The following is a 14,504-nucleotide window of genomic DNA, read 5'->3' as shown; positions in this document are numbered from 1 at the left end:
CTGAAAAAAGAACATGAGATTCTTGGTCAATGGGAACCAAAATCCCATTGACCAACTTTCCCCCCTCTCAAAATCCAAAACTAGAACGTCCCCTTGTTTTATCTTGAAAAAAAGAATCATGCCTCATCAATAGAATTTCGCTAGATTACAGTTGGCAAACAGCCAATTAACCGTCAAATTAGGTACCCGTGGTTAGAATATGTCAGCTAGTTGCAGAAGGTCTAGGCTGCTTTTGGTCGGAGTGCAATTTTATTTGCATTATTATAAATGCAAGGGAGTATAAATGAAAATTGCAAATTTTGGTTTAATTTTGTTTTGGGTTTTATTCTATTCTGCTTCAGGTCTTATTTAACTTCATTTTTTACTGCAATTAAATAAAATAAGATAAAATTTGAAATAAAAATAAATAAGAATTTGCATTAGTGCAAATAAATTTGCATTGCAACCAAATACAGTGTTAACTACAAGTCTACAACTTGTATCTGTCCATTTTCTACCATGTTGTGTAGTCCAAGGTTTTTCGAACTGCTGTTGACCCGGACGGTCGGACCATTCGGCCCAAAAACCGTCTAGGAAACCGGTTCCATTTTATCCCAAACCCGGTTTTTGACCAAAAATCATTAAAAAAATCAGCAATTCGTTGACCCAGGTGGTCAAACCGTCGACCCATTCAACGGTTTTTGACCATTTTTATTTATTATTATTATTTTTATTTATTTATCAAAATGAATTATTCGTTTGAACTAAACAGTTAAACCATCAATTCGTTGACCCAGGTGGTCAAACCGTCGACCCATTCAACGGTTTTTGACCATTTTTATTTTTTATTATTTTTTTTATTTATTTATCAGAATGAATTATTCGTTTGAACTAAACAGTTAAACCATCAATCCAGAAACCGGTGGCCAAAACGGTTCTCTTTCCAGGTCGTTTTTTAAAACGTTGGTGTAGCACATTACCCGCCCCAAAACATACCAGTTAAAATGATCTACCATAACCAACCGAGTAGTGTAGTGATCCCTGGACTGGGCTGGGCTGGGCCGGGCCGGGCCGGGTTTGGCTTCTGGGCTTATGCCTATAGATTTTTTTTTAAGGCTTATGCCTATAGATAAATATCTTATATTTAATTTTGGTGCATCTAACAAGCTACATTGTAACTTGTTTTTCTTATCAAATTCATGTAACTTGTTTTGACCAGTTTCTCCTCTTATAGAAAGTGGGGAAAAGAACCACCAAGCTAAGCTTATATTTATCCATAAATACAAGTTCTGTTGTGCAAGTTCAAGGCACTCTCTCTCCCCAATGGCCTCACAAAATCTTCTCCCTTTCCTCTTCTGTCTTCTCCTCCTGCAGCTTCATCCTTTGGCAGCCCAAGATGCCGTTAAGGCCGCCTACTGGTTCCCAGACAGTGGATTAGCTGCGTCTGAGATTGATGTTTCTCTCTTCACACATCTCTTCTGTGCTTTCGCTGATCTAGACCCTCAGACCTACCAGGTCACCATCTCCGCCGCTAACCAAGCTCCCTTCTCCACCTTCACAAGCACACTGCAACAAAACAACCCATCTGTCAAAACCCTTCTCTCCATCGGTGGAGGAAACTCCAATGCCTCCTACTTTGCTTCCATGGCGAGTCAACCCTCTTCCCGGAAGTCATTCATCGATTCCTCCATAGAAATTGCTCGATCCTATGGCTTCCATGGGCTCGACCTTGACTGGGAATCTCCCAGAAACGACACTGAGATGGTTAACATGGGTCTGCTTTTAGACGAGTGGAGAGCTGCTGTGGACACCGAGGCAAGTAACTCTGGCCAGTCGCCATTGCTCTTAACTGCAGCCGTTTATTACTCCTCGGTTCTTGATTCAGTAACTTTTCCGGTTGATTCAATTGGGAGAAATCTGGACTGGATCAACGTCATGGCTTATGACTATTACATGCCATCTTGGTATAATTTTACTGGTGCTCATGCTCTTCTTTACGATCTGCCTGATCGAGTCAGCACGAGTTCCGGCATCGAAGCCTGGATTGGGGCCGAGTTGTCTCCTCAGAAAATAGTTCTGGGTTTGCCTTTCTATGGCTACGCATGGACGCTGGCTGACCCTGCAGACAACGGTGTGGGTGCACCGGCTACCGGCGCCGCTGTTACGAAATCCGGTGCGATGACTTACAAAGAAATTAAGGCTTTCATTGAGACAAATGGAGCAACAACAGTATACAATTCGACCATTGCGGCCAATTACTGTTACTCTGGATCGATTTGGATCGGTTATGATGATGTAGAGGCAATTGCAGACAAGATTTCATATGCTACGGAGACAGGATTGCTCGGATATTTCGCGTGGCACGTCGCCGGTGACGACAACTGGGTACTTTCAGAAGAAGGTATGCAGTCATCATTAGGCTTACCCAAATCGTTCATTTCTTTTTTATTTGCATCAGAGAGTAATTAACCCGGTTAAATTAGATGGCTTGCGCAAAGATTCAAAATGTCTCAAATCCTAATTGCACTGATTATGTTTGTTATTGTTGCTTTGCAGCTTCATCAACTTGGGGATAAAATGCGTTGCTCTCATTGCAGAAGCCACCACTACAGATTAATTGAAACATGAATTCTAGTATTCTACGCAATAAATGAAAATTTCTATGTTGACTATCAGAAGAAATTAATGAATAAAGTATGAAACGAATATCCAATCGCAGATTTGTCTCAAATTGATTCAAAGTTGACAAACGAATATCCAATCACCAACCTATCACATGTCTATTCTTATTGTTTCTATTGTCTATCTTTCGTCTAACAAAGCCAGTCATCCCATCGACGGGTCTCCGCTAGTTAATGAATAAAGTATAAAACTTTCGATGTTTGATAAGCGCAGATCGTCTAAAATTGATCCTAAGGTGGCGTACGGTAAATTTGAAGTCTGAAAAGAAAAAAAAAAATCTGAAAAAGCTCAAAAAGCATTTACTCAAAAGTTTAATTGCTTTTATTGATTTTGTAAACTTATGAATATAATGGAGTTCTTCAGTAATCTGAATGTTGGAATAATTGAAACTTGTGCATTTTACAAATTTATCCCTTAAGTTGTTATTTAAATAAAAATTATTAAAATAATAAGATAATATATAAAATATTATTAAATAATAGAAAAAAGATAAAATACTATGGATATTGATACAATAAAATATTAAAAAATAATAAATAAAGTCTAATAAATAATATTTAAAATATTAATAATTAGAAAATAAAGTTAAGAAAGATAAAATAGTAAAAACTATTATAAATATAATAAATATATGAAAAACAAAAGATATTAATGAAATAATAGTAATAAAAATACAAAATACAAAAAAGATTATATGATATTATTAAAAATATAAAACAAGTACAGAATACTATAAAATAAATAAAAAAATATTAAAAAATGGTAAATCAATAATTGAAAATGATAACAAATTTTAAAACAATAAAATAAATTAATAAATCAGCCATATTAATTTTGTAGTTTTTCATGAGAGAACGGAAACAAAAAATATATATAAATATAAAAAACTTAAAATAGGGTCAAAATCAAAATTCATTAATATTTAGAAAGGGCGTTGTTAAGAGATGAAAAACAAAAGGTTTTGTTTTGTTTTTATAGGGGCACACCCATTGTGCTTCGCAAGCAACAATCGTAAGAGCAACGACTGCCGCTGCTATTTCTCAGAAGGGGTGGATTCGAGCCAAGCCGAGCCAAGCCAATACTTGGCTATTCTAGCTCAACTCGTAGGAATAGCATCAGGTTTGAGCTCGGCTCGGTTCATAGCTTGACTATAAGCCAAGTTTGTTTTTAAAATAAAAATTATATGTATAAAATTATTTTTTATTTTTTAGAGAAAAAAATAAGAATTATAAAATTATTTACTATTTTACATAAAAAATAAAATTATTATTATATATAATAAAATTATTTATTATATATGTATGCATGTATGTATTTATTATATATAATAAAAATTATTTATTTAATACTAGGATCGTGAGCCTCAAGAGCCGAGCTTCACTGGGCTCGAGCTCGACTTGATTAGCAAATGAGTTTATATATCGGGCTCGAATTTGGCTCGAAGCTCAGTTTAAACCAAGCTGAGCCGAGCTCGAATAGCTCGTGAAAGGCTCGGCTTGTGGCCACCCATATTTCTCCCCATCTTCCCATCTCTCTTCCCGTCTTCTTCCAGCAAAATATTTCTCTTCTTTTAGCATTTTTTTTTTTGGTTCTCCTCCAACAATATGAGGAACAACAATCTAGGTTGGTTGACTTTACTCACTGCACTGTAGTGAAGAAGAAGAAGAAGAAGAAGAAGAAGAAGAAGAAGAAAAGAGAAACAGAGTTGTGAGAATAGCTTCTTCTTCTCTCAAAAAGCATAGAGCATAGCAAAAAAACCTCTCCTCTGCCTGATCAAGATCACCAGTGTTGTTGTTGTGGAGTGGGAAACAATTATGAGAAAAAAGAAGGGTTTGTGTGGGCTTGGGATGATTTAAGGTGCAAGATAATATTATTTTTTTTTGAATTCTCACAAGAGCACCATTAAAATATCGATACGATATGCCTCGTATTAGGTATATCTTATTAATATCGGACTGCACTGATATTGAATATGCTACGACTGCAGGTGTATCCTACCAGTTCGATACGCCATCGTATCAGCGCGTATCACATAGTATCAGCCAATACGCGCCAATACAAAAGCGTATCGACCATGGGTTCAAAGCTACTACGTAACGGCCATCCACTTTGGCGACACACGTAATCAGCCTGGACGAGCCTTGTTAGCCCTGTTTGTGAGGTCGCCCCTATAGGTCGAGCCCTTTGCGGCTCCTACGGGAGTTGGCGGCCAATAGACTACAATCTCCCTACGTGTCGAGCCCTTTCAGGTTTCCAGTGTGAGTTGGCAACCTGTAGTTAGTAGAGCTGCCCCTGTAGGTTAAGCTCCTTGTGGCTTATCATAGGAGTAGATGACCAGCACCTTTGAGGATTGACACAAAGCAGCCGTGGCACCGACCCACTATTCAAATGCCAACAGCGACACACGTATTACAAGGGGAAGCCAAATTGCTTTCAACATCAAAGAGCCCTAATCCGACCTCAAAATATGTTGGTAACAGGCCAAAGGACCTACAATAAAGCTACTCCCTTCACTGAGCTAACCTTAGCTCAAGAGTGGGGGGCAATTGATGAGGGCAGATTTGACCCTCCATTGACATCATGACACATGGCATCTCAAAATAGTTGGACTACATCCTAGCATCACTTAGGTGACAACTTGCCTTAGCCAAAATGGGGTTCCAATTGACGACCCGCCTTTGTCACCGACCTAGCGACCTACCTCTTCCATCGACTTGGCGACCTACCTCTGCTGCTGACCTGATGACCTACCTCTGTCACCGACCTAGCAACTTGGCGACTTGCCTCTACCGCTGACCTGGTGACCTGCCAAAGTGACACGTAGCGGATCTCTAGAAGCCTACCAGTTGTCTTTGAACATTTTGGGACACCGTGTAACCCTAGGCCTTATCCTCATCTTGCCCGAATCGAAGGGAAATGGTAAGCCTTATTAACTGGCATGTTATCCTCCTTCCAAAGCAGAACGGACCTCTACGTCATGGGTTGAGGATTCCATAAGTGTTTCATGAGACCCACAGCAACCTAGCTATATAAGTGTATCAGCTCCTGAGACCCGGGTAGATGCACAATTTAGTTCTCACAGTTCTCCAGCTCTCTCACATTTAGTTATCTTAAAAATCTCTGATTCGCTGACTTAAGCATCGGAGTGCCCACCCCGGGTAAAACAACCTAGGCACTCTAACATTGTTTTCTTGCAGATCGTACTAGTAAACTATGCAGCTCGTCACCATTCAACTAGGCATCAGAGCCACCTCTCCAGCTCATCACCACTCAACTAGGCATCAGAGTCACCTCTCCAACTCGTCACCACTCAGCTAGGCATCAAATCCACCTCTCCAGCTCATCACCACTCAACTAGGCATCAAAGTCACTTCTCCAGCTCGTCACCACTCAGCTAGGCATCAGAGCCACCTCTCCAACTTGTCACCACTCAACTAGGCATCAGAGCCACCTTTCTAGCTCGTCACCACTCAGCTAGGCATCAAAGTCACTTCTCCAGCTCGTCACCACTCAGCTAGGCATTAGAGCCACCTCTCCAGCTCGTCACCAATCAACTAGGCATCAGAGCTACCTCTCCAGCTCATCACCACTCAGCTAGGCATCAGAGCCACCTCTCTAGCTTGTCACCACTCAACTAGGCATCAAAGTCACTTCTCCAGCTCGTCACCACTCAGCTAGGCATCAGAGCCACCTCTCCAACTTGTCACCACTCAACTAGGCATCAGAGCCACCTTTCTAGCTCGTCACCACTCAGCTAGGCATCAAAGTCACTTCTCCATCTCGTCACCACTCAGCTAGGCATTAGAGCCACCTCTCCAGCTCGTCACCAATCAACTAGGCATCAGAGCTACCTCTCCAGCTCATCACCACTCAGCTAGGCATCAGAGCCACCTCTCTAGCTTGTCACCACTCAACTAGGCATTTGAGCCACCTCTCTAGCTTATCATCATTCAACTAAGCATCCAAGCTACATTCCAAGTAGGGATTATTTAGCTAGGCATCTGAATTACAAGCCAGCCGGGAGCTTCCAAAATGCACATCATCAGGTTTGACCATGGTTTTCAAAATCGGACCAGACCGGATAGTCAGACCAAAAAAATTGGGAACCGATCAGGTGATTGGTTCCAGTTTTCCCCAAAATCGGATATTTGCCAAAAAATGTTCATTTGGTCAGCAAACCGTTGACCCAGGCAGTTGAACCTTTCGAACCATTCAAACCATTTAACGGCTATGACCGTTTTTTATTTTTTTTATTTTTTTATTTTTTTTTCAGAACAAGTCGTCCATCTGGTTCGAATGGTCCAACCGTTTGACTCGAGAACTGGACCCCTGACCAGTTCGTTGTCCAGGTTGGTTTTAAGAACCTTGGGTTTGACTAATGATGTAGCGTCTCACAATAAAAAAAAATGGGAGTAGCGTGATTCAAACCTAGGTTGGTGAATGCGAAACCAAAGACAAGATACGCATTAACCACAAAGCCACTTCTTATTTCAAGTTAGTTAGTGTAATAAAATAACTTTTATTACACTTAATGTTTACATGCATACAAAAAACAACATACATTTATTTTCAAAAACTTCAACTATAAATTAAAAAGAACGATATTTAAAATTAGTATTTTATAAATGAATGGAATGAATAATTCATAAAATCCACACACACACACACAAATATATATATATATATATATATATATATATCAAAAATGAATTTTATTTTTAAAAATTTATACAAATAAAATATTCATAATAGAATAATTACTTTAATACTTAAATTTTATAAATTTTCATATGGTATATATCTTAAATTTTTATAAATTATTAATTAATATTTTAATGTGCATTAAATAACAATGTATTTATTATTTAAAAGTATAAAAGTATTGTTTACAAAATATTTGAAAATATAATATAAATTGAATCTATTAAATACATTAATCTACATTTTATATAAAAATAATTTTTAACTTCAAAATTTTATAAAAATAAAATATTAATAATGGAATAACTATTTTAGTAATTAAAATTTATGAATTTTCATATGATATGAATTTTCAAAATATTAATAGATGTGATATATTTTAAGTTAAGATTATATATTTTTATAAATTATTAATTTACATTTTATAATAACACATTTATTGTTTACAAAAATATAAATATTATTTATCGAACATTTAAGAATTAATTTTTTAGTTGAATTTTTTGTTAATGTTAAAAATAAAAACAGAAAAATAGAAAAAATGATATAATAATTCAAATACAATAGTTACATATGCTTTATGTCTTGCACTTTAATAGATAATAAAATAATATTGGCTTTTTGCATATAATAATTTGTAAAAATCTATATAATTTTTGCCCTGGATTCTTGATTGATGCATTATTAGTAAAATTGTATAATATCTACATGCCCTGCTATATTAATTATAATATATTTCTTCATATGTATATGTATATATATAATTTAAATATACAATTCCTATGTATTTATATATTACTTATAGTTGTTTTGACATTAAATTTAATGTTATTAATATATTTATGGAATTTGTGTGCATTTTCTTAGTATATCCAAGTATTTTTATATTTTTTGTTCATATCCATTCGTTTCCCAAACATATCCGTATCCATATCTATATCTAAATTGTCTGATACAATACTTAATACCAATATTTTAATCCTTTTTTAAAACAAGTTCAAAAATAATTCAAACTCTGAATTAATTGAAGGAGTTTTCTATTCAGTTTTACTGAACACAACCTAATTAAATTGAGAGACGAATATCGAATCACCCAGACATCCATGTATGAAATCGCAGAGGTCTCCGCTAGTTAACGAATGAAGTATAAAACTTTCCATATTTTAACAAATGAATACAAAATTGTCTCAAACTTATCGTAAGTTGACAAACGAATTTCCAGTCATTAACGCATGCATGCATCGCATCGCATGGGTCCCGTTAATTAATGAATAAAGTAGGAAACTTTCCGTGTTTGAAAAACGCAGATTGCCTCAAATTGAACCTAAATTGACAAAGGAATATCCAATCACAACATATCATATCAGCAAAAGATATATATGTAAGGTATACAAATTAGGCCCAATATCAAGATAATGATCATGGTTTTTAAAATTGGACCGGAACGGACGATCAGACCGGAAAATTGAGAACCAGTCATTTGACCAGCTCCGTTTTTTCTTAATATCATTTTTTTCCTCAAAACCGTTGATTTTGGTTAGCAAATCACTGAATCATCCAATTAATCGTTCAAATAATTTTAGTTGTTTTTCAATTTTATAATTTTTTTAAAATTTTAAAATTCTTTTGTCAGAACGGATCAACAGTTTGAATCAAATAATCGGACCCCTGACCAATTCGGTCATTGGTTAAGTTTTAAAAACCATGAGAATGATTATTGCTTTTGGGTCATTTCCCTAAACATCTTTATGGTACATAGTTTGGTTTCAGTGGAATGAAGAAGAAGAAAAATAATGGTATCTGCGTTTCTCGTCTAACATGGAATCTTCTTTCTTGTTCAAATCAAGAATAGAATTGACTGAATGGAGTGGATGCTTTTTTTTGTTACATGACACGAGGAAGATAATTAAAGCCGGTGAGGGAGAGTCATGGCAGAAGAATCAAGAAGAGCTATAGGGCGTTGTAGTAAGACACAAACTATAAGGTTGGTTTTATGACATGTGGGGAGGGTTTTCACTTCACTTGCCAGTTAGGAGCACTGGATCGAGTTGTAGTTGGATCGGTTTTAAGCCTTTGCTGGGCCACATCCACATATTAGGCTATTACCCCAGCAACTGTGGGTCTAACCCAATTTGACCCATCTTAAGATATGGGTCTTGGTTCTGCACCCTGCCATGTGCCATTGCTTCATGGATCGGACCTTCTTGGTCCATGTCTCATTGACAAGGCTCCCATGCATTTAAACCAGAATTTAAAATCTGTCTATTTGTAAATTGTAATTTCATGCATTTAAAACGATGCAATTGAAACTTGCACCGTAGGGTTAGTTTGGAAAGAGTATAAATATAAATATGTACAGTGTAAAGACATATAAAATATAAAGTTTTTTATTTTACATATTTGTATTTATATTCCTTTCAAATATGTAGGCAAAATAATATAAAATACAAGGGCTTGCACTATATATTTGCATTTGTATTCCTTCCAAACTGATCTTAAGACTGCGTTTGGTTGGAGTGTAAATCTGAACCATTGCAAATTTACGCTCCCGTTTAGATTTACATCTGTTTGGTAATCATTTAAAAATGCATTAATTCTCGATGCAAAAATATATATACACTCAAATTTACATAAAAAATGAGAGAGAATTTTATTTTCAAATAAAGTAAAATTTGTTATATTTTTCGGTCTAAGTAAATGGAAAATAGTTTTGCATTCATTTGCAAGTGAAAGAGAGAAACTCTCGACGCCGTGCATCAAGGTCGCTTATCTTCTCACGGAATCTCTGTATTCATCGTCCTCTTCCTCAGACGCCGTGCAAAACGAAGTTGAATTGCGTTTTCTTCTCACAGTTTGCTCCAAACAACCTCAGGTATTTCCTTCTTCATTGAGCAAAATGAAGTTGAACTGCGTTTTCTTTTCACGGTTCCTGTGTGTTGTATTGGGGATTTACCTGACATGATTCTCATTAGAAATAACAATTCATGAGTAAGCGATTCTCTTGTCTTGTCCCAAAGTTCGAGATAGAACTCCACTAGAAAGTCATTCATCCGGTTCCAATCATTTCTGAAATGCTTTGTATAGATGAAATAAAGGGAACTATTTTCAGTATTTCACATGGCATCCAATTGTGCAATTTCCTTTTTCTCGACAGAACCATGCTTATTTTGATGTTCCTGCTACAGGGTCATGGTCTTGAAAATTAGCTCAAAGTTTGAACTACGGCAATTTTGCCGTACTACAGGTTCTGTTGCTCTTGTAAGCATCCTCATCTCATTATCATCCTCATCTTTGTAATTTTCTAATTTCAAGGAAATCCTTCCTGTTATTCTGACTAATATAATTTTGTAATCTTGGCCATAGTTAAAGCTGAGCCAACCAATCCCAGACGAACTGGGATATGCTGATTCTATTTCGGTAGAGGAGATTGGTAGTGTTCGGGTGTTTTCCATTATTCATAAGTGCTATTATTGAAGGTTTTTTTTATTTATTTTATTTATTTTTTGATTTTGTCCTCTCTTTACCTTCAATGTATGTATTTCCTCAATTGATAGGTAACTGGTATACTAGATGACCTTGATAGACCACACTCAACTGAAAGTATACTAGATGACCTTGAAAGAGCAGTTGATGATGGTGTAAATACATATAAGGTATTCATGCTTCACATCTTCTTTTGGCACATTAACCTTGAAGCAGAATTTAAACGTTGCCGACAATAAAAAATGAATTCTGCTACTCAACTTGTTTTCATCAGCTTTTGGATCAATGATAATTTTTGTCTCAAGCTATGTGCAGGGACAGTCGCATAATCCCTGGAGCTGCAGCAAGTGAAATTCTGTTGGCAAGAAGACTGAAAGAGTTCTCTTTTAAGGAGACAGGGTAACTGTTACTTTCTCTTCCTTTTCCCTTTGTCAGTTACCTTCATAGCCATAAATCTTGGATTCTCCTACATGAAATTGGTTCTAGTGGTTTTATATTATCTATGAGATGTCTTAAACTCGTTGCTGTCTGTCATGGAAATTCAAAACTAATTTTTTTGATGTTTCTCATGGAAAAAATCACATTAGTGAAAACAAGGATATGGTATGCAGGTTGATACTACTATCTTTATGGTATCAAAACACTCTTCTTTTCTCTTGTTCAATATTTCAGAATTGAGCAGAAAACTACTCATGTTACATCACACGTTGGTGAATATTTACTTTTTTTTTTTTTTCTACGCATTGAACATGTCACATTCTTCTATGGTAATGACTTTTATGCCTTTGTTGTTTGACATGTCCTGTATAGCTGCTGAAGTTAAGGTACTTCTGCTTGCAGATTAGATTAGTATATGCTATTGCAAAGTTTGCTGAAAGCTTTCAGATGGTACCTAAAACTTTGGCTGAGAATGCTGGGCTGAATGCAATGGAGATCATTTCCACCCTTTATGCAGATCATGCAGCTGGAAAGACAAAAGTGGGTATTGACTTGGAGGAAGGTGTTTGCAAGGTTGTAATTGCTATGGATATTTGGGACCTCCATGTGACCAAGTGAGCACTTCATATTGTCTATTTCCTAAAACCATTTCAAAATCTTACCATGTAACTTTTTTCATTGTGGAGTATCATCCATGTGTTGGTAATAATGTTTTGTCAAATGCTTCTTGGGGTTTGGACTCGGATACAACCTGGTCAAATAGGCTTTGAAGGTCCAGTAATAAATATCTTGTTGGACGCATTTGAACGGAATATTAAACTACCAATTTGTATCTTTATTCTACGTGGTTCAACTCCCATTAGGTTGTTCAACTCTTGTCCTAAATAAGTTTTGTTTATTGATGGTGATTAACAGCAACCAGGATAGGTCTTACAGTATTATATGTTAGAATTGATATTGAAGGGTGAATAAGGTTCAAATTGAAATAATGCTTTGTAGTTTCTTCCACCAGGAGATCTGGAAACCATCCACATTATTTTAGGATTTTGATTTAGAATGATTTAAGCATGTTTATAAAGATTTATAGTGTTCCTCCATTTTTGTTTCTGTATATTAGTTGCTAATAATTATACTGGAATCATGACTTAATTATCTTTGTTGGATATGTTGACAGGTTCTTTGCCCTCAAATGTGCTGCAGATGCTGCCTGCATTGTGCTTCGGGTAGACCAGGTAATTTCATGTATTACTGAGAATTTTCATCCCCTAGATACCTTGCTACAGAGATCACCTGATAATGCATTAGCACTTGGTAAATTTTTAAGACTACCTATTGTGATTACAGATTATAATGGCAAAACCAATGGGTGGTCCAAAGAGAGATCAGCCTGCAGCGATGGACGGGGATTAGCTTTTGGCAGGGTAATTAATCTCTGCAATTGGATGCCATGTAAAATACTGAAAGTAGTTCTGCTCTGGGTCTTGTAGCCTTTCTGAGTACATGATGATTTCTCCAATTGGGTTTTCTTCTGGGTCTGGTTTCCTTGAAGTGTGCTTCATTTTTAATGGGAAACCAATGCCATTTAGTGCTGGGAAGGATGAACCTCTGCACCTCTATGGAAGGGCATGTTGGGGACCATCCTTGTTGCAAATTGAAGAGAATCTACAAGAGGAAGGGGGTGAAAATCATGGCTAGTGGTGAAGGACAGAGGTGAAGCAAATTCTTTGGAAGTAGGCTTGGTCAAAAAGGCATCAGGATTAGATTCAACTAAACAAAAAAAATGAAGTCTCGCCAGGGGAGGAGGAGAAAAGAATAGGATAAAGTTTTTTGAAGGGAATGGAGGTGAAGAGAACGAAGTTGGGGAGGACGTGGGAGAGGTGACTGTTGATAGAGTGGGGAAAGGCGAAAGATCGGGAGATCGGGAGATTTGAATGTACATTTCCAGATAACTAGGGAGAGACATCCATGTGTTAAGCCGAATAGGTGCTTCAAATGTATGCGAGTCCGATTCCCATGTTGGAGCTTGTTAGGCCTATTTATTAGATGGTTTATGTCACTAATTTTTTTTGTTCCTTTATGTGACAGGATGCCCAGGCTGCTAGTTTTATGCTTGTGGAAGCTTCATAGTTCTTATTCATCGTTGGCGTGAAGAGGAGAGAGAAACTAGCTTACTTGGTAGAAGAGACTGTTGTATTTGCACTGATGGTGGGAGTAACTGATTGTTTTTATGTTGTTATTTTTTACCTAGATGTCTGCTGTATGCTCGGGCAGCTTGTAATTTTTAATATTTGTTTAATGGTGGGAATAGCTGGAACACGATTTGGTAGCAAGAAATGGTTGTATTTGCATTGATGGAAATGCCAAACATCTACAAAAATTGTATTCTTATTTGCATCTTTCAAAACAAATGAGGTGAATGCAAAGTGGGTGTGTAAATCTTGAACCACTTTGCACTCACATCACACGAACCAAACATTTTTGTTTTGCACTCAACCAAACGGAGCCTAAAGGTTTAAATTTGTACAATGCAAATACAAGGTTTTAAAATATTTATACAACATTTTGCATTTGTACATGTTTGTATTTGAACTCTTTCCAATCCGAGTCTAAGGCTGCATTTGGTGCAGTCCAATTTTATTTATACTAGTATGAATGCACGAGAGTGCAAACAAAAAAAATGCAAATTCTGGTTTAACTTCGTTTTGGGCTTTACTTTATTCTGTTTCATGTCTTTATTTACTTCATTTATACTGTAATCAAATAAAATAAGCTAAAATTTGAAACAAAAATAGGTCAGAATTTACACTCAAATCATCATTTGCACTGCTATAGTTTTGCATCAATATAAATTTGTATGCATTGCAACCAAACACAACCTAAATTACTTCCTGTTAGCTGGAAACGGAAAATAATAATTTTGACCCCAACATCTATTTGAAAAAATTTAATAAAAGAAAATAAAAACAAAATTGTCATGGCCACGATCGCAGATTGATTGAAACCTGAATTTTATACACAAACTAATGAAAATTCTTATGTTGACCATCGGAAGAACTTAATGAATGAAGTTTGATTGGTGCTGGGCCCTTTTGTTTATACTTTCTGCGATCTGTAGATTGGTGCTGGACCATCAGGTCCATACCCAAATACCCTGCTTTCTTTGACTCTTTCCAAAATATGCTTACAGTAATAGATAAGGTTTGTAAAGACCATTGCAGTCA

The 14,504-nt window shown here is 36.3% G+C and overlaps 2 protein-coding genes across 8 annotated transcripts; both read left to right on the top strand.

The window, feature by feature from the left end:
- Window positions 1-1,264: 1,264 nt before the first annotated feature.
- On the top strand, window positions 1,265-2,692 carry LOC104610684 (class V chitinase-like). The gene is made up of 2 exons (XM_010277419.2): window positions 1,265-2,380; window positions 2,536-2,692. Exons 1-2 carry the CDS (start codon window positions 1,303-1,305, stop codon window positions 2,553-2,555), a joined length of 1,098 nt encoding a protein of 365 aa, XP_010275721.1. The 5' UTR covers window positions 1,265-1,302; the 3' UTR covers window positions 2,556-2,692.
- Window positions 2,693-10,022: 7,330 nt separating this feature from the next.
- LOC104610683 (T-complex protein 1 subunit theta-like) lies at window positions 10,023-13,671 on the top strand. Of its 7 annotated transcripts, none has more exons than XR_016079332.1 (9): window positions 10,036-10,234; window positions 10,548-10,620; window positions 10,726-10,792; window positions 10,917-11,015; window positions 11,161-11,244; window positions 11,686-11,897; window positions 12,458-12,515; window positions 12,628-13,277; window positions 13,369-13,671. XR_016079332.1 is itself a non-coding variant. In XM_088892749.1 (8 exons), exons 5-7 carry the CDS (start codon window positions 11,731-11,733, stop codon window positions 12,691-12,693), a joined length of 291 nt encoding a protein of 96 aa, XP_088748875.1. In that variant the 5' UTR covers window positions 10,036-10,234; window positions 10,548-10,620; window positions 10,726-11,015; window positions 11,151-11,244; window positions 11,686-11,730; the 3' UTR covers window positions 12,694-12,704; window positions 13,369-13,671. The 7 variants fall into 7 exon arrangements, 2 of the variants coding, with proteins under 2 accessions (XP_088748876.1, XP_088748875.1); XR_016079331.1 differs by having other exon boundaries at window positions 11,151-11,244; XR_016079330.1 differs by having other exon boundaries at window positions 10,726-10,838.
- The last annotated feature ends 833 nt before the right edge of the window (window positions 13,672-14,504 follow it).

Source organism: Nelumbo nucifera, chromosome 8 (assembly GCF_055504915.1).
Source record: "Nelumbo nucifera cultivar China Antique chromosome 8, China Antique-T2T, whole genome shotgun sequence".
Classification (NCBI taxonomy): domain Eukaryota; kingdom Viridiplantae; phylum Streptophyta; class Magnoliopsida; order Proteales; family Nelumbonaceae; genus Nelumbo; species Nelumbo nucifera.
The sequence above is the reverse complement of the archived record's forward strand: the minus strand, read 5'-3'. Positions and strand labels throughout refer to the sequence as shown.